This window comes from Cucurbita pepo, chromosome LG01, assembly GCF_002806865.2.
Source record: "Cucurbita pepo subsp. pepo cultivar mu-cu-16 chromosome LG01, ASM280686v2, whole genome shotgun sequence".
Lineage (NCBI taxonomy): Eukaryota > Viridiplantae > Streptophyta > Magnoliopsida > Cucurbitales > Cucurbitaceae > Cucurbita > Cucurbita pepo.
The window spans coordinates 1,703,858-1,731,303 of NC_036638.1; the positions used below are offsets into that span (position 1 = coordinate 1,703,858).

General features: G+C 36.2%; 3 protein-coding genes and 2 non-coding genes across 7 annotated transcripts; 2 read left to right on the plus strand and 3 right to left on the minus strand.

Annotated features, from left to right (window-relative positions):
- The first annotated feature begins 4,552 nt into the window (after nucleotides 1–4,552).
- TRNAA-AGC lies at nucleotides 4,553–4,625 on the plus strand. Its single transcript has one exon. It is a non-coding gene; the product is annotated as a tRNA-Ala (tRNA).
- A 72-nt stretch (nucleotides 4,626–4,697) lies between these two features.
- On the plus strand, nucleotides 4,698–4,779 carry TRNAS-AGA. Its single transcript has one exon. It is a non-coding gene; the product is annotated as a tRNA-Ser (tRNA).
- Nucleotides 4,780–5,706: 927 nt separating this feature from the next.
- On the minus strand, nucleotides 5,707–8,486 carry LOC111791697 (F-box protein At5g07670-like). The gene is made up of 2 exons (XM_023673158.1): nucleotides 7,120–8,486; nucleotides 5,707–6,330 (listed from the first exon to the last, which is right to left on the minus strand). The coding sequence occupies exons 1-2, from the start codon at nucleotides 8,211–8,213 to the stop codon at nucleotides 6,072–6,074; spliced, it is 1,353 nt and encodes a 450-aa protein (XP_023528926.1). The 5' UTR covers nucleotides 8,214–8,486; the 3' UTR covers nucleotides 5,707–6,071.
- A 613-nt stretch (nucleotides 8,487–9,099) lies between these two features.
- On the minus strand, nucleotides 9,100–12,500 carry LOC111791704 (F-box protein At5g51370-like). 2 transcript variants are annotated; one of them, XR_002814680.1, is made up of 3 exons: nucleotides 11,017–12,500; nucleotides 9,149–9,757; nucleotides 9,100–9,117 (listed from the first exon to the last, which is right to left on the minus strand). XR_002814680.1 is itself a non-coding variant. In XM_023673171.1 (2 exons), exons 1-2 carry the CDS (start codon nucleotides 12,267–12,269, stop codon nucleotides 9,433–9,435), a joined length of 1,578 nt encoding a protein of 525 aa, XP_023528939.1. In that variant the 5' UTR covers nucleotides 12,270–12,500; the 3' UTR covers nucleotides 9,104–9,432. The 2 variants fall into 2 exon arrangements, 1 of the variants encoding a protein (XP_023528939.1); XM_023673171.1 differs by having other exon boundaries at nucleotides 9,104–9,757.
- A 1,988-nt stretch (nucleotides 12,501–14,488) lies between these two features.
- Nucleotides 14,489–26,962, minus strand: LOC111808206 (structural maintenance of chromosomes protein 6B-like). Of its 2 annotated transcripts, XM_023694092.1 has the most exons (28): nucleotides 26,614–26,962; nucleotides 26,286–26,391; nucleotides 25,651–25,784; nucleotides 24,886–24,941; nucleotides 24,546–24,632; nucleotides 24,157–24,477; nucleotides 23,814–23,933; nucleotides 23,164–23,298; nucleotides 22,535–22,611; nucleotides 22,385–22,460; nucleotides 20,494–20,568; nucleotides 20,213–20,317; nucleotides 19,602–19,771; nucleotides 19,403–19,505; nucleotides 19,126–19,238; nucleotides 18,611–18,815; nucleotides 17,621–17,752; nucleotides 17,349–17,463; nucleotides 17,138–17,223; nucleotides 16,953–17,048; nucleotides 16,739–16,875; nucleotides 16,549–16,651; nucleotides 16,029–16,108; nucleotides 15,860–15,938; nucleotides 15,709–15,766; nucleotides 15,170–15,267; nucleotides 14,959–15,053; nucleotides 14,489–14,823 (listed from the first exon to the last, which is right to left on the minus strand). In XM_023694092.1, the coding sequence occupies exons 1-28, from the start codon at nucleotides 26,750–26,752 to the stop codon at nucleotides 14,766–14,768; spliced, it is 3,159 nt and encodes a 1,052-aa protein (XP_023549860.1). In that variant the 5' UTR covers nucleotides 26,753–26,962; the 3' UTR covers nucleotides 14,489–14,765. The 2 variants fall into 2 exon arrangements, with proteins under 2 accessions (XP_023549860.1, XP_023549942.1); XM_023694174.1 differs by lacking the exon at nucleotides 26,614–26,962 and having other exon boundaries at nucleotides 25,651–25,800; nucleotides 26,286–26,373.
- Between the last annotated feature and the right edge of the window lie 484 nt (nucleotides 26,963–27,446).

The following is a 27,446-nucleotide window of genomic DNA, read 5'->3' on the forward strand; positions in this document are numbered from 1 at the left end:
TTTTTTTTTTTTTTTTTTTTTTTTTTTTTTTTTTTTTTTTTTTTTTTTTTTTTGTTTTGCTTACTTATTTAAGCTCAGCTAAGAAACAAGAGTGGACTTTGAAGTCAACCACTGAGGTTGACATTGATGTCCACCAAACCCACTGACATTGCTTAGTACAAAAACTTATCCGCAGCCTAAATTGACTCATGAATGCCTTGTGATAAAGGGAAAAGTCAATTAGTTTTGTGGCTAAATTCATGCTTGTTTGCTTGTTTGTTTGTCGGGTTTGAAGATCTAACTCGATTATTTGACTCAAATAGTGTACTCTAACCTCCCAAGTCCACCACTAGTAGATATTGTCTGTTTTAACTTGTTACGTATCGTTGTTAGTCTTATTGTTTTAAACACGTCTGTTAAGAAGAGGTTTCCACGTCGTTATCAATTGATGTGTGGTATCTCACAATCAACCCTTTTTGAGAGCTCAATGTTTTTGCTGGCACACCGCCAGATGATTTCCAAGATGATTTAACTTTAATCTTCTTCATGATTATTTATGTTCAATCTTCAATCTTCAATCTTTTGACCTCCTCCAGTCTTCTTCTTGAGTATGGGCTTTATGGGCTTGGGCTTGATTATATTTGGGCCCAACCATTCAAAAAAAAAGTGCCACAAGCCTTTTCCAACAGCTTGTATAGGAGGACAAAGTCTGGAGAACTTGCTTAAAGAAATCATGGCTAGCAACAAAGGTTTAGTGCTTGATATGTAAAGCAGCCAGAGAGAAAGAGAGGAGCGATGGAGCCAACTGTGGACAGTGAAAAAGGCGACGACAGTGAAGGAAGCGGGATGTCGACCGGCGAAGGAAAATGACTATGGCGATAGTGAAAATTATAACGACAACGGCAAGTGTGATGTTCCACGTTGATTGGGGAGGAGAACAAAACACCCTTTATAAGAGTGTGTAAATCTTCCTTTAGTAGACGCGTTTTAAAACCTCGAGGGGAAGCTCGAAAGGGAAAGCTTAAAAAGAACAATATCTACTAGCGGTGGATCTGGGCCGTTACAAATGGTATCAGAGGCAGACATCGGACGATGTGCTAGCCTTCTCGCTGTTCCCGAATGGGGTAGATATGAGGCGGTGTACTAGTAAGGACGCTAAACCCCAAAGGGAGTGGATTTAGTGGGGGTCCCATGTCGATTGGATCTTGATTGGATCTTGTTGTTCCCGAAGGAGGTAGACACGAGGCGTGTGCCAGTAAGGACGCTGGGCCCCAAAGGGAGTGGATTTGGTGGGGATCCCACGTCGATCGGAGAAAGGAATGCTGGGCCCAAAAGAGGGTGGATTTGGTGGGAGTCCCACATCGATTGAAGAAAGGAACGAGTGCTAGCGAAGATGCTAGGCCTCGAAGGAGAGTTGATTGTGATGTCCCACATTGGTCCGGGAGCAGACATATAATTTTATAATAACCCTAACCCTAATTTAACTAGAAATTTGAAGTATTTTTCTCTACACACATGATACATGCTAGAATCATTAAACTTATCTTATCTTGTCATAAACCGACCAGATTTGTTTAAAATTACACAAACGTTCGATCAGCAATTATGTCATGGCTCTATCCATTTTGTCCAATTGCATGGGTGGACTTGGACGACCAACCACCACGTAGCAGCTTTCACTTGAACCTTATTTTAAACGAACACAATTAACCTTAAATATTAAATGTTTTCCATCAAAATCATTGTCTTCAACTATTTGTCTCTTGTGGATTATATTCGAGAAAATATCATAAAACATAAAAAGGAGGGTGTGGACTAGACGTATTCAAACTTAAAGATGTCAATTTTACACTAAAAAACGAAGACCAAGCATAGCATTAACAAAACTCAACGTTGAGTCAAGTGGGTCTATAAATACATAACCAAAGTTAATAAATACGAACACCAAAGAGTAATTGTTCTTCATTCTTACATATCAATTAAGCTCTCTCTCTCTCGTTCTAAAATGGCTTCCAAGAATGTTTCAGTGAGTTGGAGAGCTGTGTTCTTCATTGTTATGCTTTTAATGGCTTCTAATGTTTCTTCCAGGAAACTTCTTGATGCTAATATCCCTCTTGAGGATGGCTTCAACGTTGAAATTGGCACATCTTCATTCTTCTGTGAGTATCAATTTCTCTCTCGGATGTTGAGTGTTTTGTTTTTTGAAATTTGGGTCGGAGAATTTAGGGTTTATTGTTCTTAAGATTCAAACTTTTGACCTTCTAGTCAGAGATATGTATAAATTATCGTTGAGTTCTTGCACTCTTTTGAATCTCTAATTTCTTGATTTCAGATAAATTGGAGGGCGAGATGGAAAAGAGATTCGAGAGTTTCATAAAATCACACACGGGCAACGATGATCCTCGAGGTGGAAACTACTAGTTGGATGTGAAATAAGTTTTATGTTCCTTCAATTTTCATTAAGAATCCTTTTGTCCATAATAAAGAGATTAAAGGAACATTTCTTGATCTATTCACATGCAATAACATAACAATGATATGAATATATATCGAAGATGAGTTACTAATAACCCATTCCAGCCCTACCCTAGAAACCCGTTTCAACGAACGATAATATCTAAGAATCATTCTCTTACTTCGAGAATATATCTAGAGTTTCTCGAACAATATTGTGATATCCCTCTTCTTAAGACTATCGAATGTTTTTGTAAATTATGGTTAATATTAGATATATAAGTAGTGATTTCAAACTTCAAAGTTAAGCGTATTTGAGTAAAAAACCTAAAGCAACTTTCTATACACGCTCAAACAAAATCAATGGTGCCCAACTCTTTTGATATCTGCTTGATCTTTAGTTTCGAGCTTGATATTTCCATTCCCAATTCATCTTTCTCGAGTTTGAATCAAACCCATTTGATATTTTTAAATTTCGACGACTTAAAACCTCTCGATCCATCTAACCAAAAAAAAAACATTTTTAGGGTGGTTGAGGAAATTGGTCATTGAGACAGTCATAGTAGATACCAATTAGCTAAGAAACATATATTGATCAAGTAAGAAACCACTTCAATTATTCATGTTTTGTCTGGTTTGTTTGTCCTTAAGATCTATCAATTCTTTTATTGTAAAAAGAGTTGCTTATTGAAAAGTAGAGGTTAGTTGATGAGTTGACAGTTCTTTTTGTTTAATTTAACGGTTTCATAATTAACAACCTAATTATGTCTCTTTAGTTGTCTATTTCAAGGAGTTGGTGCACAAAACAACACAAATTTTATGTAGAATTCGAGCATTTGACCTCATAATTAACTATATATGTCGTCTAAACCCTAAATTAATTGCCAAATATGCAAAATAATTAACATTACAACCCCATTGTAACATTTCAAGTCCACCACTAGTAGATATTGTTCGATTTGGTCCGTTACGTATCACTGTCAGTCTCACAAGTTTAAAACTCATCTACTAGAGAGAGATTTCCACACTCTTTTGAAAATCTGACATAATGCTGACACCCAAATCCACCGATGATAGAAAAAAATAGATAATTTAATTTAATTTAATTTAATAGACACGTTTTAAAATCCATTTTTTAGTTGTTCTTCGTTTGCCACAGGAGTGTTCCCACTAAGATGGGACTGAAAGGGACGCGTTTGAAAGCAGCCAAAATAGAACATTTAGTTGACCAAAATATTTGACGTTTGAGTCCATTCAATTGAAGCTATGTAAGCTTAAATAAATAGCCATTGCCATCCGAGCTTGGTACCACACACAACAATGGCTTTCATTACAGCTCGTTCCATGGCTCTATGCAAACTGATGCTCGTCTTAACCATCATCTTATCCTCGAACAATGTCGCTGCAAGGAATTTACTCGACGCGCCTCGCTTCGCTCGTAAGTTAATCTCTAGATGTTTTAATGTGATATTATGAGTTCTTGATGTCGGTACTCGATGTAATATTGGTCGTCGTTTTAATGTTGTTGATTTTTGAACAGATGTGAAATGTGATGAGATGAACAATACAAATGTTGGAGTGCCTAATCCTCCTCAATCACGTGGAGATGGACCATGGGATATCCCTTGGGATGGCAATATTTGAGAGAGATCTATGGATGATGATTGGAATATCACCGTGTTTTCTTTTGTATAATAAAAGACGGCGGGTCAAAATTTGAATCTTTAATGACGGAAGGAACGTTAGAGTCTATCCCGTGTGTTCGTTTTCTTGAATAATTTCTCTACCTAGTTAATAGATTCATTTCTCTCATATTTTTATTATTTGTTGCATAATTTTGACGGAAATGATTGAATTAATATTATAATTTAAATAATATATATTTACCTCAACTTACCTATGATCCATTCCTTTAAATATTTTGTCTAACCTTCTACATAATATGCAAACGTGACTTTAATTATTTGTTCAAAATCTATGTATATATGAATGTTCATTAACAATAAAATTAAAAAAAATGTAAATTTCTCTCATATTATTATTATTATTGCATAATTTTGATAGAAACGATTGTATCACTAATATAAATAACTTACATTTACTTTAATATCCATCCGATGGGGATGTAGCTCAGATGGTAGAGCGCTCGCTTAGCATGCGAGAGGTACGGGGATCGATACCCCGCATCTCCATTTCCTTTTTATTTATGTGTACTAATTTTAAAAATATATTTTATATAAAATAAGGGATCAGGTTTCATATCCGTGGGCGTGCCGGAGTGGTTATCGGGCATGACTAGAAATCATGTGGGCTCTGCCCGCGCAGGTTCGAATCCTGCCGCTCACGTCTATTTCGCTTTTATTTTCTTTTTCCCATCTCTCTCTTTTATTTTATTTTCCTTTTCCGATTATTCGATTAATTGTTTTACTTTGAGAAGACATTTTTCTCCTTAATTTTAATTATCATTTTTTTTCATTAATTTTCAAATTATTATAACATTTCAAGAAAATAATAATAATGTAAAATATTCTAATAAAAATAAACAAAAATATATATAATTGTAATGATCAATTAATTCAAACTTCAAAATTATAACCTAAATAATAATAACACCAATAAATAAATAATATAAATAAATAAAAAGAAAACAACAATCTTTGTCTTTGTCTCAGTTTTGCCAACTAATAGAAAATTCTATCTAATCCCTTCTTATGGGATAAACATCTTACTTTGTTCGAATAAGAGAGAACATCAACTAGTTACCTATTCCGAACTTTGAGTAATTAAATCAACTAGCTTGCTTTTCATTAGAAAATAGGGCTTTACCGAAGACATTAAAATAGCATCCCGGATAACAAACGATATAAACGAATCGTTTCTAATTTTCAACTTTGTTCCCCTCTTCGAAAACCATCTTTCACTAATGAATTCTAATCCTCCACTTTATTCTCCTTTATCTCAAATCATGCTTTATTAACTTTTCTCGAGAATCCTATGACTCCATCTATTTAGAATGACTTTTCAAGTGTTTTAGAACACGATTCTTGTCAAAAACACGTGAAAAATCATTCCAAACAAACTCGAAAAGGCGTTCCCCACCGTTCACTGGACAGCAGCACAACAATGCAATTATCAGCAGCCTAAGCTAACAGTTCATTGACCAAATCCTAAGCAAAGTTTACATAACTCCTAGCATTTGCTGCATTATTATAAGTAAGTTCCAAGAGTTCAAAAAGAATGTCAAAAAGTTTATCCAACACTTGTAGGCCAATGTGTTGTTTCAAAGAGGACCAATCATTGCATTTGTGCATTAAGAACAATTCTTTACAAATGAACTAATACCCCAAGTACAATAATTGCCATATAGCATTGCTAAAGCATATAATAACGTAGCTAAACTAAGCTACTTAACGCTCTAGGAAATCAAAATTCTGGCAAATGGGTGAACTGGGTCAGGTTAGTCTCTAAACTAAGTGGCACTGGAAACTAAAATGTATTTTTCCTTTATTAACCGTCTATTCTAACCACCTAGCTTCATTATAAACGTCTACCGTAAGTGTGTTCGAGCTAACAATTCAAAGTAGCTACTTCATGAAGATTGTGGGCGGGCAGCGTGGATCAGTTCATTCTCATGTTTGCTAGAAAAATCTCCCACCTTTCTTACCCATACAAGTCCCGACCAGACTCGACGAGAGAAGCGATTTGGTATCTGGCCTCCATTTCAAATTCTTAAGAACAGAGAAGACTTCAGAAAGAGCAGGAGAGATGCAGCTATCTTCTATATTCTTACACGATACTACTTCGAGGCTTTGAAGCTCCTTCCACTGAAGAACGACCGACTCCAAGCCTTCGGTCGTTAACAACGAACATCCTTCAAGCAAAAGTAACTTCACCCTCCTGTGTAGAAGAAAGTCATCATTCATCAGGATATATTTACTTCAAAAATATGAACATCAAAGTTTTAGTTTGTTCAGCTTTAAGGATTCTAAATGTGGACTGGTGGGCCAAAAGACACTTTTCCAGCTTAATCAGAGACAAGCCACTCGAGTGGCCAACCAAAACCAGGTCCACCAGGTCGGTACCAGGTTACAATGGATGTCGAACATTTGCAGAAACAAAATTTTCAATTGGCGTAAGAGATTTTCAGAAATGATGTCTAAATCTCCATGAATAATGGAACAAGCTGTAAAACAAACAAAAAAGAGTATGGTTCTCTTCTAATGGATCCAAGAGTTCTAAACTTGACAGAAAAGACACCATGATAAATAAAGTACAAACATATGTAGCCATAAGAACACCCATTCAAGAACAAAAGTTACTGCTTGTCCTGTGAAATCATATTCAGTCAGTTTCAGAAGCCTATCTGTAAGAGGCTTTGATGTCCCCTCAAAGCACATCAATTATTGAACTCTCAAATGATTGGTGCTCATGAAGTATTATACGAGTACCCGAGAACAGTAACAAGATATTATACCGAGTACCCGAGAACAGTAACAAAGAGTACAGAGCAACAGCTAGCAGCATGTATCATACAGGCTACAGCAATAATAAAATCAATGGTTCCTATTAGCGTTTCGCACCAATACGGTAAATGTCGTCCCACAATGCAACATCTACTATTTACTTCAATGGGTTAACAGTGTTTACAGTTAAATTAAACGCTTGCGAGACAAAGAGATCACTTACCAGCAGTTATTTGCAAAGCTGAACATGTCATCATCCAATCCCCAGCAGTCCCGGATCAAGATCTCCCTTGCAGCCCCACATGTCATGAATAAAGCTCTTACACTTGCTTTATCCCGCAATTGAGAATTCTGCAAATGCAGGCTCTCAAGAGCAGGGCACGAGCTCAAATATTCATCAGGGCCAGGATTTGCATCTATCCTCTTACATGACATGATCTTCAGAGTCTTCAAGTTCTCGCAGTATGGAAGCCCAGCCAACCATCCATCGTCCATTCTATGATCACAAAGCGTTAATTCCTCCAACATTTGGCAGCATTGCCCAATTGCCTTAATCCCATCAAAACTCCCCTCACACCCACTAAGCTCGAGCTTCACCAATCGTCGACAGCCTCGAGCTAAAATCGTCAGCCCGATGTCAGTCACCACAGAACTATAGAACCCATCAATGTTTCCTACTAACTTGAGTATTTGAAGATTCTTAAACGCCGCAATTCCTTGGAGCATGGAATCACTGCACTTATGGAGCTCAAGTTCTTGCAAAAGCTCACATTCCTTAGCTACATTCAACAACCCCAATTCACTCCCACCAACAAGCCCCAATTTCCGTAAGTCCGGGCAACCACTCGCCAAACCCTTCAGCCCTCTATCAATCAACTCATTTTCCAGTACAGCCTTCTCACCGACATTCAAAGAGGGCAAGAACCAAGGATCAATATGCATCGAAAGAACCCCATGGCTCAACAAAATACTCGAATTCCTAGACGAAACCCAACATCCAGAAACCAAATCCACATGATTGAGTTTAGGAAACCTAAAAAACAACCTACCCGAGAGAAGAAAATCAAAATCCGTAACCCTGAGGGACCGTACAAGGCGACCCTGAAGGTGAAGCCAGCGCTTACAGACAAGGAAATTGGAGTTCCGTTGGGAATCTGGCAATTTGGAGAGAACGCGAAGAAGAAGCTCGTCGGAGAGCAGCAAGGTGAGGTCAATTAAATTAGAAACAGGGGATTTGGGATTGGAGTTGGGAGAAGAAACGGGAGAAGAAATGGGAGAAGAAATGGGGGAATCACTGGACAAAGAATGGAGTCGCATTGAGCCAATGACATGCTCAACAAAATTCGTTGTTTCTTGAACCAGTCCCCGAACAGGGCTAATTCTTCTTCTTCTTCTTCTTCTTCTTCACTGAGATCAAAATCTAGGGTTTGATTGTGGCCAAGGATTGAAGAAATGGAAGAGGATAGAAGCAAGAACAGCCTCAAAATGACGGTGGAACCGAACAAGTAATTTTCAGAACAATAAAGAACAAGAAGGAAATTTTTTCCTTTTGTTCCTATGGGTATTAGAAATCTGTAATTGGATTGTGACATTTCTTGAAGAAATAAATATATGGATTATATTAACAAGAAAAAAACAATATAATTAATTGATGCCTTTCTTTGAGTGGAAGGGTAAAATTAGGGCTAGAAGTGGGCTTGATTTGGGTCCATTTCTTCCCAAATTTGATTCAGTTATAATTGAATTAGTTCAAAAAATTAACCAAATCAGTTTTTTTTTTTTTTTTTTTTTTTTTCAGTTTTAGATTCTAATTTCGAGTTTATATGAACGAACATTTATACATTTAACATAAAATGCTAAAATGTTCGAGGCTCTTTTCCTTTTCTTTCAAGACAATATATTACAAAGCAATAACTATACTCAACAAAACTCGTGTTAGTGAAGTGTCACAATCGCACTTTCTTGGCAGTGAATTTGTCGATTGCGCGACAAGAAAGAAATTATAGAACATGAAAACAGTAAAGAAAAGCGATAAAATGATATAAGGCAAGGGGTTTTGGCATGTAACATCTTTGACAAGCATGACCGTGACATGTAAACCTACACGAACTACATGTATCGAATCTGATATTGAATTTGAAAATACAATACGAAACAGACGACGGAAACGAAAAGTTAGGACCAAAATAGAACATTCAGAAACTGTATTAATCAGCAGCAGCTATTCTAGTAGTTCTGTTATGCTTAAGAACGGAGGAAATGATGATATTCTTTTACAATGTTGTGTCCAATTGTACTAAGAAAAGCAATTTTACTAAACTAGTACAGTTCTAAACTACAGTATTTAAGGGGGTAGATGACGGAACTTGCTCGAGACGTATAAATAAGCAAGTTCACCGACGCTAAGGTTGACGAACCGTGGTAACAACCTAGGCATCTTCATCTTCCCTCTGTGCAAAATACAAGGATGAAAATCTAGTTATTTACTGTCAACATTAAGTTAATGGCCTAGACGAAGAAGACAACGACTGCATTACTATGTCGTCTTTCGTGTGCTCGAGTGACCATGAACACCAGGAAGAACTTTTATGTCCCATGTCTTCTTGAAAAATCTACCTCCCTTCTTTCCCATGTGGGTGTGAATGAGGGTTGAAGGGAGAAGAGATTTGGTATCTGGCCTCCATTTCAAATCCTTGAAGATAGAGAACAGGGAAGAGAGAGCAGGAGAGATGCTGCTCTCTTTTATGTTCTTACACGATACCACTCGAAGACTTTGAAGCTCCTTCCATTGAAGAATTACAGACTCTAAACCCTCTGTTGTTAGCAGTGAGCATCCTTTGAGAGAAAGGAACTTCACCCTCCTGTAACAAAATTAACCACAAATTAAAGTTGTTAAAATATAACACTCTAAGCCCACCGTTAGCAAATATTGTCCGCTTTGGCCCGTTATGTATTGCCGTCAGCCTCATGGTTCTAAAACACGTCTATTAGGGAGAAGTTTCCACACCTTTATAAGAAATGTTTCGTTTCCCTCTCCAACAGATGTGGGATCTCACAATCTACCTCCCTTGAGGGCCTAGCGTCCTCGCTGGCACACCACCCGGTGTCTGGCTCTAATACCATTTGTAATAGCTTAAGCCCACCACTAATAGATATTGTCCGTTTTGGCCCGTTACGTATTGTCGTCAGCCTCATGATTTTAAAACACGTATGTTAGGGAAAGGTTTCCACATCCTTATAAGGGATGTTTTGTTCCCCTCCCCCCCCCAAACCGATGTAGGATCTCACAATCCACCCCCCCTGGGGGGCCAGAGTCCTCGCTGGCACACCGCCCGGTCTCTAGCTCTGATACCATTTGTAACAGCTCAAGTCCACCGCTAGCAGATATTGTTCGCTTTGGCCTGTTACGTATTGTCATCAACCTCACGGTTTTAAAATGCTTTTATTAGAGAGAGGTTTCCACACTCTTACAAGGAATGTTTCGCTCTCCTCTCTAACCAACATAGAATCTCACATAAAACGAGTGTTGATCTAATAATTCTTTCGAGGCCATAGAGAAACAGCTAAAGGATAAACAATTCTTAGATTCATTTTCTAGAGGGAATGTAGATATCAATTCAACTGGGCAGTCAAGAGCCAGAACCCCGAGCTGCCGTGATTAGTATCGATTCTCTATTTTATTCAAATCTTTATTCAACCCGTGTTTCGACTCATGGATCTTAAGTAATGGATACCCAAGAACAATGATCAACCAAGAACCTGTAAGAGGTTCTGCAGAAATTCAGGAAACTAGCCCAGTAAAAGGTTCCAACATAATACTATTACTAAAAAGATTAAACAGTTAGCTATGGCTTTCCCCTTTCAGTTAGTCTCACAAGCATCAACAGTAACAACTTCTACACCCTCCATCGAAGCATATCAGATCTAAAACTTCCATTGAGTTCAAGCAAGATGATACTCCATGAAATGCACTAAAATAATCCTAAGCAGTGATATAAAACAACAAAGTTGCAGCTTCACATGCACTTTTGAATCCATATGAACAGTGAATTCCATTAAAAAAGCCACAGAATCATTCGTAAAGTTCAATTATTATCAAATGAAAGGAGAGATTATTTACCAGCAATGACTTGCAAAGCTGAATAAGTCATCCGCCAGTCCCCAGCAATCACCGATGAAAATCTCCCTCGCAGCACTACAAGTAATAAACAATGCTTTAGCACTCTTTTTATCCCGTAGTTGACAGTTCTGCAAATGCAACCGCTCAAGAGCAGGACAAGGACTCAGATATTCATCGGGTCCGGGATTTGGATCGATCCTCCTACATGACACAATTCTCAGAGTCTTCAAATTTTCGCTATACGAAAGCCCAGCCAACCATCCATTGTCCATCCTATGATCACAGATTGTCAGTTCCTCTAACATTTGGCAGCACTGTCCAATAGCCTTAATGCCATCGAAACTTCCCTCGCAACCGTTAAGCTCGAGCTTCACCAGTCGCTTACAACCTTGAGCCAAAATAGTCAACCCAACATCAGTAACCACAGAACTATAAAGACCATCAACATTTCCAACCAACTTCAGAATTTGCAAATTCTCACAAGCAGCAATTCCTCTCAGCAGATTATCATTACACTTGTGCAATTCAAGTTCTTGCAAAGTCTCACATTCCTCAGCCACATTCAACAATCCCAACTCACTTCCACCAATAAAAGCTAATTTGCGCAAATTTGGGCAGCCATCGGCCAATGCTTTCAGCCCTCTATCAATCACCATATTGTCAAGAATATTTTCCTCACCAACACCCGGAATAGGCAAAAACCAGGAATCAACATGCATTGAATGAATCCTATTACTCAACAAGATACCAGAATTTCTAGAACACATCAAAGATCCAGAGACTAAATCCACACGGTTAAGATTCGGAAACCTCAAAATCAACCTACCCGACAAGAGAAAGTTCAAATCCATTACCCTGAGCGACCGTACAATACGACCCTGCAGATTCAGCCACCGCTTGCAGACAAGAAAGTTGGAGTTCCGCTGAGAATCCGGTAACTTCGTGAGTATCTTAAGAAGAAGTTCATCCGAAAGAAGCAGCGTACGGTCGATTTTGCAGAAATTAGCGATTACGACGGGGTTGATTTTGGAGTTGGGTGTGGGAATCTGAGAGTCTTTACACGAGGATTGAAGTTGCATAGCAACAATAACATTCTCAAGCGACTTGGTGTCCTTCAACCAAACATCAGACCAACGCGGTGTCCTCTTTTTCCCCGGCAAGTTAGGGTTCGTTTGAGGGCTCGGAACAGAGGAAATGGAGCTTCGTCTTTCAGCTTCAAACAACACCGATTGTGCTCGTCCATGTGCAACCATGGCGGTAATGGCTGTAACACTCCTCCCCAATCACCGCCACGTCTCAGCTTCCCAGAATAGTCTCTTCTTCGAGAAAAACCACATTGATTCACCAACCCCAGTTCGAAATCTGCGAAGTTGAGTTCTTCAAAACCCCTTTAGGCAGTGGATAGTTGGGCTGCTCTCTGCTCTGATCTCAACTTTCTTCTCCTTCACTCTAATTTGAATCGCTTTCTTTCAGTAAGCTTTTTGTGTTCTGTAGGTAACGGGCAAGGGAATCTGTAGGGTCCTGCAGTTCCNTTTTTTTTTTTTTTTTTTTTTTTTTTTTTTTTTTGTAAGATTTTGTGGCAAGAAAAAAAATATACAAAATACAGAAAAACAAATATTTTCAAGACTAAAATAATTGATTATATTACAAAAAAAAGGACACTAAAGTATTTTCTCTTATATTTATTTTATATTTGAACCTATTTATTATTTAAAATTAGAAGGGTCGTATATTCAACGTAAAATAATATAATACCCTTTGGAAATATTTTCAAATTATTTATTAAATAATTCTTATGACCTTTCTTACAATGGAAAGAGACAAAGGTCCATGTATAATTTTTAAAATATTCTACTTAATTTTTTTTATTATTATTTATCACAAGTTTTTTTAAATTATTTTTTTAATTATTGAAAGCGTAGGTAGAAACACGAGTAATATTGAATTAAAAATCAAATGTTTATCAAACAGATATTAGTTTCTAAATTTTAATAAGTATATAAGTTGAATTTTGGATTTGTGTTTAATGAGTCTCTAGAGTCAGTGTTTGGGTCAAATTTAATATTTTTTAAATATAAAGAATAAAAATTGTAATTTAATGTGTGAGAAAGATGGGTTATGACGTTGAGTTGCACTTTTCTTTGTAATTTGGAGCAACGTCACACACTACCGTTAAGTAACCGTTAAATCCAAACATTTCTTTCAATTATTTGGGACCCAAAATCGACGTATTGGATCACATCATTGATAATGAAAAAGTTGGATAATGAAATAAAGTTTACATTTTTATTAATATTTTTAAAATTAAGAAAGAGACTAAATATCAGATGAGAAGGGATGGATACATGGAAGCTAAATAATTGCAAAAAATAATTCCAAATTTTAATTTTTGTTTAAAAAATATTCATACATTTAGTTTAAATTTTTTTAATTTTTAGTGAAATATTATTCTTTCAAATTTAATTTAAACAAGCATTTCAATCGCTATTATATTATTTGTCATCATATTTTGTTCAATATTTTAATAGATTTATATTGTAAAAAAAACTTTGAAATGTTTATGAAACGTGAAAATTAAGAATACATTTTATAGTTAAATTTTTGTAAATATTATATTCTACCAATTTCTCAAAAAAAAAAAACTTTTCAAGTATATTTGTGTAAATAATTTAAATAGAATAATTCAAACTATTGTGATTCTTCGCGTTTTTCAATAATGATGATCATCCAAATAAAATGATGATCATTTAAATAAGATTAAAAAAAAATGAATATGGGTAAAGAGATACATAATCGAGTAGTACGGTACTTTTATTCAACTCAACAATTAGGAAAGTGAAAGATCGAACTATCAATCTTTAGAATAATAATTGGTATCTTATCAGTTAAGTTTATGGTCGATTGGCGTACTAAAAATGTTTCCCATGTATAATAAACAAATGGGGTTTGATAATAGGAGAAAAATTGACCCACCACACATGCAGAATCTAGCAATGAGCTCAATAATAATACAGTCCATACTTTTTTATCCCAAAGAAATAAGAACATCTGACAGTGAACTACGGTGCAGGATGGTCTGTATTATCTTAGCCAGTCAGAAACCCAAATAAGAATAGAAAATAAAATTGGCAAGGTAAAGGAATCTGAATCTATCATCTTGATCTGACATTAAAATAAACAACTCTGCAAAGGAATCTATAAGAGTTTGAATACAGCTATTTACACTTCATACAGAAATAATGTGTCAATAATGCCCTATAAGACATGTATTATGATTGTACAAAACCTCAGTTCATGGCATACTTTCACATTTTCAGGACCAACTTAGGAAACTTGACTCTTTTCTATGAGGAAAACTATAGTAAAAGAAACAACCAAAACAAACAGCGACACTCGACTCCACTTTTAACTATATTAGATACGGGAATCTAAATATCGTTCAACTAGTTAAGGCTTGTGTACCACGAAAAGGTAAGTGGTAATGGAAACTCTCATATATTAACAAACGCATACAACAAAAGGCATTCCATTTACCTTTCCCCTTTTAATTTCCCTTCTCTATTTTCTCATAGATATGATTGTTAATTCTACGGTTCAAGATTTTAACGTGCACAATATACATACAAGATGGATGGAATTTCCAAATGGGTAAATAAGTTAAATGGACATTGAAATAAAAAATATATATATGTGACATACAGAGATGGCTGAACAGCGTTGAGCTCTCGTAAATGCATGTAGAAGGAAGATCATGATCGAGGAGCTGCCATTTGCTGCTTCTTGATTCGTTCTCCTTGTTTCACCACGCTGTAGTTAAAATGCCAAAGGTAAAGTGTCTCAATACTTCCAAGTGAGTGAAAAACGTGGGAGTATGCAGTAAAAACATCATATGAGTAACTATATAAAGTGAAACTCAAAAGGTCTTAACATCTCAGTAATTACCCGATATCATGAGGTGTGATAAATATCCATTGGGAACCTTGTGACAATGCAAAATCCACAAGAGTGTCTAAGCTAATTTTCCGACTTACTGCATCCTGAAAGCGTATTTCGCGAACTTGTGAAAAGACTATTGGCAACATTCTTTGTGGCTAACATTCTTTGAGGCTATGGATATCAGGAAAAGAGTGACAAGAATGAGACAGTAGCTCACCATAAACACATCAAACTCATCCATTGCTCGAAATGGGGCTTCTGTCATTTCGTGTAATGCCAAAGTGAAGCATAGAGTGGAAAATGACCGTTCTCCACCTAATATCATTCGATTCCGTTATTTCAAAACTATAATCCTTCAGTGCATGAACTATATAATACGTAGATCAATAGACATTTCATAAAATATACCACACACTAAACACAGTTCAAGGGGGAAATAAAAAGGTCAGGGATAATCCTGTAACAGTTCAAGCCCACCGCTAATAGATATTGTTCTCTTCGGGCTTTCCCTTTTGGGCTTCCCCTCAAGGTTTTTAAAAAGCGTCTGCTAGGGGAGGTTTCCACACTCTTATAAAGAATGTTTCGTTTTCCTCCCCAACCGAGGGATCTCACAAGTCCATTGCAAGTATTAAGAATTTGCATGTTAATGAATTGAAAATCAGTAGGCAAAACGTTTAGTAACTATAAGCTAAGACGTTGCAGATAGAAAAACCAAACCAAATGGAAACTCATGCAGTCAATTTAAGCAGAAGAAACCTGAAAGTCCACGGGTATCACGAACAGAACTGCTGGATGCATCTTGGGGCATCTTCACCTGTTCAATGTTGAAGAAGTGCATAATATATTCAATAACATAAATCAAAAAGAGGTTTTTTCTCATTACATGAAATCCATTAAGTGGGCTTACCTCAACCGAGAGGGTCTTTTCCTCGTAATTGATTTTTATATGTCCACTGATCCCTTTTTTTCTTAAATGGCCATTAAATCTGAATAAATTTAACATACTTTAATATCACCAATATTAGAGAAAACAGACTGAAAAAACAAATTCTCTGAATGCGAAAAGAAATTCATACTGCCAAGTCAATTGACGCTTCAAAAGATTAGCATTCCTTTCAAACTTGTTCCACCGTTGCTCAAGAGCTTTCTGGCAAGCCTGTGATTTATTTCTAGAGTAGGTTAACAATATGAATGCTTTCATGGAGACTATGTAATGCATCACTATAAGAATGTGGCTTCATCCTGTCTTAAACAGGAAATCAAATGCAGTTTGGCACTCCCCTGTTGAATATTAACTAATGATGCAAGTAGTTTCATTTTCTGAAGTCCTTTCATTTAAAACAAAAAATGATTCCTGGAAAAAGTTCACATTTAGATGCAACAAGATTTTATGCTATCTGTCAACCTACTATAAGCCCCATTTTATCCATTGGCTAAGAAATGTGATTTAAACTAAAAATCACAAAACGTCTATATATATATATGTATATATATATGTATATACACACACACATGAACAGAAATAAGATGTCAATGAATAAACTATAACATTCACATAAGAAAATCTATGAAGAGTCGTAGGAGAGGAAAACTCACATTCAACTTCTCTCTAAAACTTTTGTAAGTCTGTTGTTTTCTTATAATTGTACGCTCCTTTTTCTCATACATCATCCTCAAGTCTTCCAGAGATTCAGAACATCTGGCAGGAACTAAAAGGTTAGTATACTTTAATCATAATCGAGGCTTGGCAGTTTAAGGAATTAAAGAAATGAGTTAGAGACGAAACTGTCGGGTCTCGTTACTAAGTCTCTGATTTAGCCTGTTTAATTGTGCACTGAGTTGTTCAGGTGTGCTCCCATCCCAATCACCTAAAGCCTCAATTTCACTCTCAGGAGATATTATTGAAGCCTTACTGTAACTCTCCTGCAAGTGAGATGTCATGTCATTGGCACGTAAGAAAGTTGCAGACTGCATATATACTTCTAAACAATCAAAATTACCTTACGATGGCGCTCGAGCTCCTCATATTGTCTCTCTGCCTCTTTGATATCAAACAGGACCTTGTTAGTCATAATACCTTCATAATGATTCATCTCCTGTGACATTTATACTCTTTAACATTACTAAACTAATAAGGTGCAAGCAAAGTTTTCAACGAATTATTCGTAGAGGCAGGAAGAAAGACCTTTTCGGCAGAATGCAGATCTCGTTCAATCTGCAACATATCTCTCTCGGCTTCTTCATATGCATCAACTTCTCCTTTCGCTGACTCTATTCATTTATTTTTTCGGGTGGGGAGAGAAGGGGAGCGATCACTTATGAGAAAGAAAAAGAGAGAGAGAGAGAGATGAAAGGAACTAATATAGAATCTGAGTGCAAAAATCACTGCTGCGTACCACACAGATTCTCAAATGATAGTTTAAGATCTTTTGCCTTGGCTTCCGCTTCTTTCATTCTCACTCTGAACTTTTCCAGAAGCGATTTATTCTCTTCCATCTCCTCTTTGATTTTCTGGTAATCATTCCCAAGAAGACAATGATATTCAAAGAATTATGCAATAAAGAATATTGAGTAACTACAATCCACATTCTTAGACCTATGTGTGACTGAACTTATTTGTATTTGTATATATATTACATAAAATACAAATATCACAAGTAGATCTTACAGAAATTTCTTGATGAAGCTCGTCAACGTTTGATGAAGGTAATGAACTAGTTCCAGCAACCTGTGACTTCCGTAAATCTTGTAGCTCCAAATTTTTGGACATTAAAATGCGTTCCGCGTTTTGACATCTCCGCTTTATAAATACAATAGTAATAACAAAGAATCAGATGATGACATAATAAAATCAAATGTAACACTTGCAAAGATTTACAAGACTTCCAAGTAATGAACAGTCGTCAAATGGCTGGAAAATTCTTCTCCCACATCCATTTGAGTTGGGCGTGAAAAGAGCCCTCACTTCCTTCACAGTTCAAAGTTAGATCTAAAATACACCACCCTTTATTAATGCACGGAAGGGATTTATTAATCATTTACTGTCAATCTTCCCCGATAACCTTAATAATCGAACTCTAATCATTGTGGAAGCAATGTCAGGAGACCACTATTAATCATTTTTATGTTCACTAGTTAATTGTTATAAAGGTTTGACTACCACAAAAGATCTCCACAACAATTTTCCTCTAAAAGCTCCGTTTCTTCTGCCAAGGTTACCAAAACCAAAGCATCTTTCACACATGGGATAAGATACCACCTCTCAACAAATGAAGTTCACACCTGCACTCTCATTTGACACCAAAGAAAATACTCCCATCATCTTCTCGGCGTAACGACCTACTCTGGAATTTTTAGTTGTCTTCTTGTCTACCATAGGAAGGTTGGCTATGATTTAGTTAGCTTTACATCTTATTTTTATTGACAAGTCTGCCGAAGGTATCCTTCATCGGCTACATTCTTTCCTTTAATTGGGAATTTCAAGACTTAGATTCTAGACACGCAAAATCAAGCACAATAGACCTAATCCATTCCGTAGAAAGTGATTAAACTTTGGCTACACATTGAGCTTCCCACCAAACCAAACAGGATAAACTAGGACCAAAGTGTACAAAACAATGATTATACAAATAAATGTGTAATTGGTAGAGTAGAATACCTTGGCATTGCTTAGGTTCTCTTCAAGACCCCGGAGTTGTTCTTCTGTAGCTCTCTTCCTCTTCCTACATTGCTCAGCTTCTTCCTTCATGTTCGATGTATCTTTTTCAAGACTTTTAATCTGGTCATCAAAAGAACTACAAAGTCTGCCACTTCTAGGTCTTTTAACTGGGGGAAGAATTGTCTGAACAGAACCACGAGAAAACCTATGAAGAAATAATGATAACTCTTTGTGATCATTAATTAGAACATGAAAAATAAAAATACATTTAACAATAGTAACTTTTAACATAGATTCATGTAGTCTGCAGAAATGTCTATCCATGTGTCCACAAAGTCAAAACTTAACCAAGAACTAGAGTTCCTTGAGGCCCAACTCACTTTCTTGTTCCTAACTAACATTCAGGAAATGGTAGGACAGTTCTTCGTCCTGATTTCATCTACTAGAATTAGATGGATATACCCAAATCAATTAGTTTATGGAACTCTGTATTAGGATGTAATATATTCGCTTACATTTTATATCCATCTAATGTAAAGACCTCCTTGAGATTTTTGATCCGCTGGTCAAACGCGACTGATTTACCCACATCATAATCTTTAACAAGCACTTGCCTCTCAGCATCACCCTATGAAGCAAGAATCATGGTCATAGAAGAGAACAACACGTCATTTATCAATTATCGACATCCTGAGTGAGTGGGGGTAAGAGGGCGCAAATAGGAGCAAGAAACAAAGGCTATGTAGGATAAGAAAATAAATAAGCAAAAATATATTGAAACAAGAGAATTACCTTATCTATCAAAACATTGATGACAGTATGGCTTTCAGAATGAATGACTGAAAGGGTTGTAGGGTGCTTTGTTTGAGGAAGCATGTGAGCTGGAATATCTAACCTACCAGGAGAAGTGAGAGCACACGAAAAGATAAACTTTATGTTCAAACCAAAGATCATTAGAGAGCAGTGAAGGAAAAGAATCTCATACACCTACAGTGGTCTTGAAAAGTCATAGATGATAATTGGGAGTTGCCTATAATTGGCTTCATTAGCACATCCTCTCAAAAGAAGAGAATCTTGATGATTGGTCACGATGAATGCATTGAGCAACCTCCCAATGGCATTTTCAACAGCAGAAGCCCACACGTCACCATTGACCAAATTCTACAGAAAATAACTATTCCATCAATATACAGAATTAGACTGCAGCCAACGGAAAGAACAATCTCGTGGACACAAAGAATCTTGGTAACAAACCAATTCAGAACCACATTGATTACCAAAGAAGCCAATCCAAGTAACCATGATTATAAGAAATATACATTAATTGATGTCATTAGTAGAAACCCCAACTCTTTCAAACAAGAAAACACTTGCAATAAAATCACAAAGTTCTCAACGGGTCCCTGGCTTCATTAGTCAATAACCCCATCTCTTTGAATTGCATCTCCTTAGAAACAGTCGTATGGATCGCTGAACCAGAAATACTCCCTGCATGTCAACTAGTTGAACATTTCCTACAAACTTTTCTTTCTTTAATAATAAATTCGCAGGGCGATGGTGCACAAAAAATAGGTTAACAAGAATTTAATTTCTGCTACTAACCAGATGGGCACCAATTGGACCAATGGGAGGTTTCTTGAATCTTCGATTTTGCCTCTCAATCACACGTAATAATTGAATGACTCTATCACCTCCAAAAGCTGTAACCTGTCCAAATCAAGTTATGCCGTTACCATCCTCAGAGGCAATAGGTAAAGGTAGGAGAATATCTGCTGTTTAAAGATGCCAGTATTAAGCTACATAAGCAAATACAAATATGAACATGCAAAAAACATCCCTAGCTTGACAGATATCAAGAATCGTAGCCTAATTCCTTTTCATACCTTGTTTGTTTGATGCTGCCTTAGCTCTCGAATAGAGCGTGAAAATTCATTATGCTTTTTTTCATAACCTTCAATCTGTAAAACCACCATCATTTAGAATATACAGTAAAAAAATGTTGTAGAAAATATGGTGCAACATAACTTAATGATGATATGTTATCACAAAGAAAGTAACAGCAGAACAATGAAATATCCATCACTATCGAGCATTTTAAGAGTGAGGGTTAAATCCAAAAACAACACGGCAAGATAACAGCACATATACTTTCTTGGAAACAAGATGCTTAAGTCGGTAACAATGAGTATTAAAACCAAAGAGAGTATAACAATAAAGCTGTTTGAGCAAAACGAAACAAGAGGTCTAGAAAGATGTGCTTCCTACATCATCCAGAACATCTTTCTGGACCAACCCTTGGATTGAAAACATCACACAAGCCTTGCAGTATTCACTTTTGTATAGACTCTCTCATAGCGGAACGGCCACGATCAAAGAAACATGAAATGATGTCAATAATTTCTAGAACCTGAGGCTTGGTAGGAACCTAAAGGATAACGAAGCTACGAAATGGGCCGAATTAAGCCTTATCCTCGCTCCAGTTGTATTGTCTAAAGAAGAAAACTCATTGACATAGCTTTCTAAAGCTGAAAAAGTTTTCTCTACAAAAAAATTTATGATGGACATCGGGGGAAAAAAGTAAAAGCAACAAACCTCATGCTACCAAAGACAATATGGAAAGGGAATCGCCCTAAAAATGTGAAGTTTTTCTTCTGGAAAATAGCGCATAAAGCATAAGCACAAGTGAAAGTCTAGAAAAAAGAATGCCCTACATGACTCTCTTTCAAGTTGTTGCCCATTACGCAAGAAAGATAATGACTCACAAAGCAGCTTACTTATGCAATGCACATACGCTCAAAATTTCTGGACAAGGATTCTCAATATTTTCGGATGACATCTCATTTTTTCCAAGGAGGTAAAGAATTTATTGGACGTGGCCCAACATACCACTCCTTCAACAATGGAAAAATCTCATTATAGTTTTCTTTGGAATTTGTGGAATGAAAGAAATCAAAGAGTATTCATGGAGAAGATGCAAACTTATACAAAACTCTTCGACAATGTTATTTATCACACTATATCTTAGTGTAAATAGAATAATACTTTTGCTTCATATAGTCTACTTCCCTCAATGTAAATTGGGAAGGTTTTTTGTTAACATTATGGATAACACATCCCATTCGTAAATTTCAAACCTCAATAAAATTTTCTCTTATAAAAAAAAAAAAAATAGGGTAAGAGCAGATTAAGATAACTGTTGCTAATATTACAGATGGCTACTACATAAAACTTTCAACAAAGTGAGTATACTGTCATAATTGGTTATGGACATTGTAAAACACCAATTTTCCATCCCACAGTTCAGTAGTGGGAAAAAATCGAAATATTTCGGAAAGTTGGAAGCAAGTTGATCTCAGACACCGGATAAAGTCTCCTTATTTTCAACTAGACACCCAACATCTAGGAAACACTAACATCATTGATTGCACTATGGAAAAAATTTCTAATAAATAGTTTTTGTTTGACAGATCACCATTTGTGAGTAAATAAGTTGTTCAAATTTAGAAATTAATTAAAATTTGTAAAAGAACAAGCACATTTTCATGTTTGCAATCACAAAGGTGACGATGATCTCTCATTACGTGAAGAGTCATACACTGTCAATCACAAGTATCATGGGACGAGAACAAGATAACCAAAGAGAGGACTCTTACGCATTCCATGACACACAAAAAAAATAATAATAATAATAATAAAATAAAAATAAAAATAAAATAAAATAAAGTTTGGCACACAATATCCAAGTGTATTTCCGTGCAAGGATTCTTGTTTTACCTCTTCAGCAATCTTTTTTATTTCACTTCTCCCACTGTGTAGACTATCCAGTAAGCCATTTTCCTCCTCCTTTAACCTGTAACTTGATTCAATACGATGGACTACAATTCTTTTTTAAAAACGGACCTACGAAGCAAATAAGTAAATAACCTCATGACTGTTGACTTGGCAGCTTCAGTCTCCAGTTCGAGTTCCTTCAACTTTTCCTCAATTTCAGATTCTTCAGCCTACAGGTAGTTAATAAATCATCGGAGGTTGATATTGCAGAGGAGGGCAGTGAAAATTACATGAGAAAATATAGGTTATCTACATTATAAAAAGATCGAAAGACATTATGCAATCGAAAAGATTATTTGTCACGAACAGTATAGATAGAACCTTGACCGTATCAAACAAGTTTTAAGAAACTGCAGAGAAGACGTCTCATTGCCAAGTGAACAATGACATGGATTTATGGATCCTTGTTTTAAATATATGAGATCGGCAACAGCTTGAAGATCAATGGTAGAAGCATAATTTTGGAAGGCAATAAGTGCAACTACCAATATAAACTGATCGTATGTATATAAATACACCGACTTGCATACATCATACATACAAATATGGCTAAGGTAGAAGAATATATTCAGAGGGGAAATACATGCGCAACCCAACTACTAATTGTTGATGAGACATGCACAAATAAATAAATCAATACACCATAAATAGAATCGAGTCACCCTCGTCATGACTCTCTCTCCTTTCAGTAAGGACATACAAAATCCAAGAGAAAGGGATACCTGTGTATTTCTTATGTGCTGCTCATGAACATCATGAACTTGTAGCTCAAGCAACCTAACACGTTTCGCCATCTTTTGAATGTAGTTCATTTTGCGGCCATGCTCTTCTTCAAGCCCGAGCTTCTCTCTTGTTGCCTAGAATTTTATTTGCATTAGATTATTTATCAGAAAACATGAAGGATGGGACTACACTGACTAGAAATTCTCACAAGGTATATGCATTAAAAATTTAAAATAAAAGATAATAAAACTAATAGTTACTAAACAGCAGAGCAAATAGTGACTGATATTTTAAAAATTAAAAAAGAAAAAAAATATATACGAACAGATATTACACTATTGTTCATATGTTCAATATCATAGGCTTCAAAATTGTAGACTCTGTGAGATGTATTTTGAGAAATAAAATATGGTTTAAGAGGGATCCTATCACGAATATATTCAAGAGCACTAAAATAAGCTTTGTTCACAAATAAAAAGACGGTGGAAAGACCAGGAGAAGAATGCAACGTTCTTTTAGAGGAAACACGTATTTCATTGATATGTGAAATATTAATAAAGGAGAAGAAGACCCGAGAGATAAAATACAACTTTGTAGTGCTTAAAAAGAAATCAAAATTTCAGCTAACTACTTTTACGAACTCCCTTACCGAGGAAAGGGTTTCTTGCAATTCTTCCTTCAGTCTTCTAACTTCCGAGGTTTTCTCCATCATGCTTGCAATTTGAGCCTTCTTCTCGATAAAGCGTTCTCTTAATTTTTCTGCCAGACCCTATTGCACCATTCAGAAGTTGAATACATTACATAAGATTAAGTACCAAGTGCCCCTGATATGAACTAAACAAATAGATCAAGTCCAATGGTTACTCCACAGCTCCAAAAGGCAGAGATAACATAGGTAGACATATTATATAAGAAAACATTCCAACATTAAGTTCAACATGAGTGTGTGGCAAGAGAGATGCTTAGCATAACCAACATAGTAAATTACTAACCTGTTGATGATCAATCTTTGCTCGACAAATAGGGATGCGATCTTTGAGCTTTCCTATTTTTACACTTTGCTCCAGAAGCTGCTTGTCTACATCATATACCCATGACCACGCAAGCTTCTTCTTTAACTGTTGGACTTGTTGATAGATTTCTTCTACGTGCTCCATGTTTTTTATTTTTCCTTGCAGCTCATTTAGCTCCTTCTCCACAGGTCGTATGGTAGACTCCAAGTCATCAACAAGTGCATTCGCAGATCTCAGTTGATGAAAAATGTTTTTCAACAGATCATCAACTTGCTGGAGAAGAGTAGCTTTGAAGAAGAACTGAACAGTAGAGTGTCGTTAGAGCAACCATAACATCACCAGAATGTGAAGAAAACAGCTTTCATTACCTTGAATTTGTCTTTGTCATTCCCAGAATGCAGGAACTCTCTACTTTTGTCCTGACTCATTATCACGCATGGGTTCTCAACATCTATCTGCATAAGCATTTTATCTTTTACTGTTGGAGATTGAAAATGCATAACATTTTATATCTCCTATAAGTTCTAGGAAACATGGATGTACCATCTATATGACATAAATTGGTAACTAAAAAGAGCCCCTTAACATTCACATACCATGCCCTCGTTACTCAATCTCAGAAAGTACTAACGAACCTAATATGACCCAAATATAAAACCCCAAGAATAGAAAAGCGACCGGATTACATTATACAAGGTAACAACTCACATTAAAATGGTCTACAAGCTCTCGTAGTTCATCCCTCCGACTGGAAACCTTCTTTCCTGTAAGATACCATAAGAAAAAAAATACATAAATAATGGTTGTCAACCCCATAAAATTATGAAATGATAGGACTGCACTTTGCAGTACAACCAACTCTGAAATATGATTCACAAGAACATTATGGAAAAATGCAGTATCAAATTACTGGATAATTGAGACAGTATATGGAAGACCAGTGCAAAAGTAAAACAGAATCGTACAAGTGTATTGACAATATAAACTAAAAATCATCAGCCAAAACTCAGGTGTGAGACCTGTAACAAAAATGGTTGCCTTCGATTCAACTACCTCTCCCTCACTCTATTTATTACGAGTTATGCTTACTTCATGCATGGGCAAATTGATATGAGAAATTATCTTTGGCCTTTAATTTTTTTAAATAAATAAGTATATACATATGTCAGTTTACTACTGAATATATATGTCAGTAGGCATGAACCATGAGGTAAGTATTACACATTTATGGACCTTCTTACTAACAAACACCCAAATATGAAAAATATACGTTAAATAATAAGCCTGTCACAATTTTTTACCATCTTTTTGACAAAAATGTATCTGCTTTTTTAAATACATGGATCAACATATTCCACATTTCCAAAACTATTGAATGATTGATGAGTAGAATTTGCAGGCAAGAGGCTGAACTTACTAGATGAAACAAAATATGTATAGAAGGTGAAATTTTAAAACAAAAATGTTCCTAACCTTGACAATCTTTCAAAACAATGGCACCTGAGGCTTCGGAAATCCTTCTCTCTATGATTATAACATTACCATATATTCCAGGCTTAAAAGCATCCTCCCCAGAATTTTCCATTTCAACTTGGATGACAGCATGACTGTTAAGATCCAATACTGTATATGAATTAGAAACTCAAAAAGGATATTAAAAACATGTAATACGACTTCTTAAAACTTCTAGGTAAATGCAGTGGAATTAAAGCCTAATTCAAATTACAGGTTCAAAAATATTTGTAAAACCTAACCAGAGAAAATACCACATACTCCACAATATTAGCAGATATTCCATATCATATCATTAGAGGGCGTAGTTTCAATAAGATGCAGCTTAACAAATAGTCCAGCTATAGCACAGGGGAAGAGGGCAAAGTGACATTAAGGATTGAATCCAAATCATAAGGTGACCATCCATCTATGATATCAAATCTTAGAGTATCTATCAACTAAATGTTAGGATATGACAGTTATCCCATGAGATTGGTCAAAGGACGCGAACGCTGACCCGAACCACACGCACATAAAAGACCTGAATAACTCAAGACAAAAACATCTGGCAGATGCATTAGCCAAACGATAGAGAGCAACACAAGTGAACAAACCTGCAACCAGTTTTAATAAAATCCTTCAACGTCGACGCCCTTTGGGTGCCTCTAGCTCGACAGCCAAATGCAACACATAAAGCAGTCAGTATAGCACTCTTACCACCTGCAAATATCAAACTTCTAGTGTAAATTGCAACGACATTAGAAAATTTAAATCTGCAGCAATGGACAATCCAAATTATGAGTCTTCTTTCTTTCTCCAGCAGAACTCCTACTACGAATTCTTTCTAGCCCCCTTCTTCGCGTCAAACAAATTCCTTCAAGCACAAATGCGTGAAGAAACAGATAAAACCCAAAAAAAAAAAAGAGCGTCTAATCCACTTACTTCCGTTCTGCCCTGTAATGAAATTGAGCCACTCGCCAAACTCAATATACAAGTTGCTGTGACACATGAAGTTCTCCAAGCGTATACTTTTGACTATTCCTGCTCCGCGGCGAGGAGGAAGATCCCTGGAATCAGCCATTTTGAAGCTTTTTAGGGGTTCTGCGGATCCTTGAGGAGAGGAAAGGGGAAAGATCGGTACTGGTGAAGAAGAATGAAGATTTTTGGAGCGAGAAGAAGGGAAAATATGCGGAATCTTCGTCTGTAACTGGACGAGAATGAAGTTTCTGTGGCGGGAAGAAGGTCTTTGTATTTCCCTCTTCTGTTCTTCCACTGGAGTGCGATTGCTTGTGGCGCGCTTACTCGTTGAAAACAAAAAGAAAAAAAAAAAAAAACATTAATATTTAATTAAAACAATTATAATTAATATTTTTTATTATTATTATTTTATTATTTTATTATTTTATTATTGGTGTGGTTTAAAAACTTGTCGAATTAAATCTTAAAATTAAGGATTTTAAAAAGAATTATAATATTTAAAATTAAATAATTACCCTAAAATTAAGACCAAGGTGACTTTTAGAATTTGTAGTCATGAACAAAAACTATCTGTATGCGGTTTTAGGAGCCGACTTCACTCTTGTTTCCACGGACTTAGCATAATGGTTCGACTTGACGATCTCACCCTTCTCGTTCTTTGTAGTTTCTCTTTCGATCGGCACGTGCTCCTTTCCCATTTGATCAATGTCGTGCTCCATACTCCTTCGTTGTGTCGACTCATTGGGCATGAGTTTCGCGTGACATTCTTCAATCGAGTTTTTATTTTTGTTTAGGGT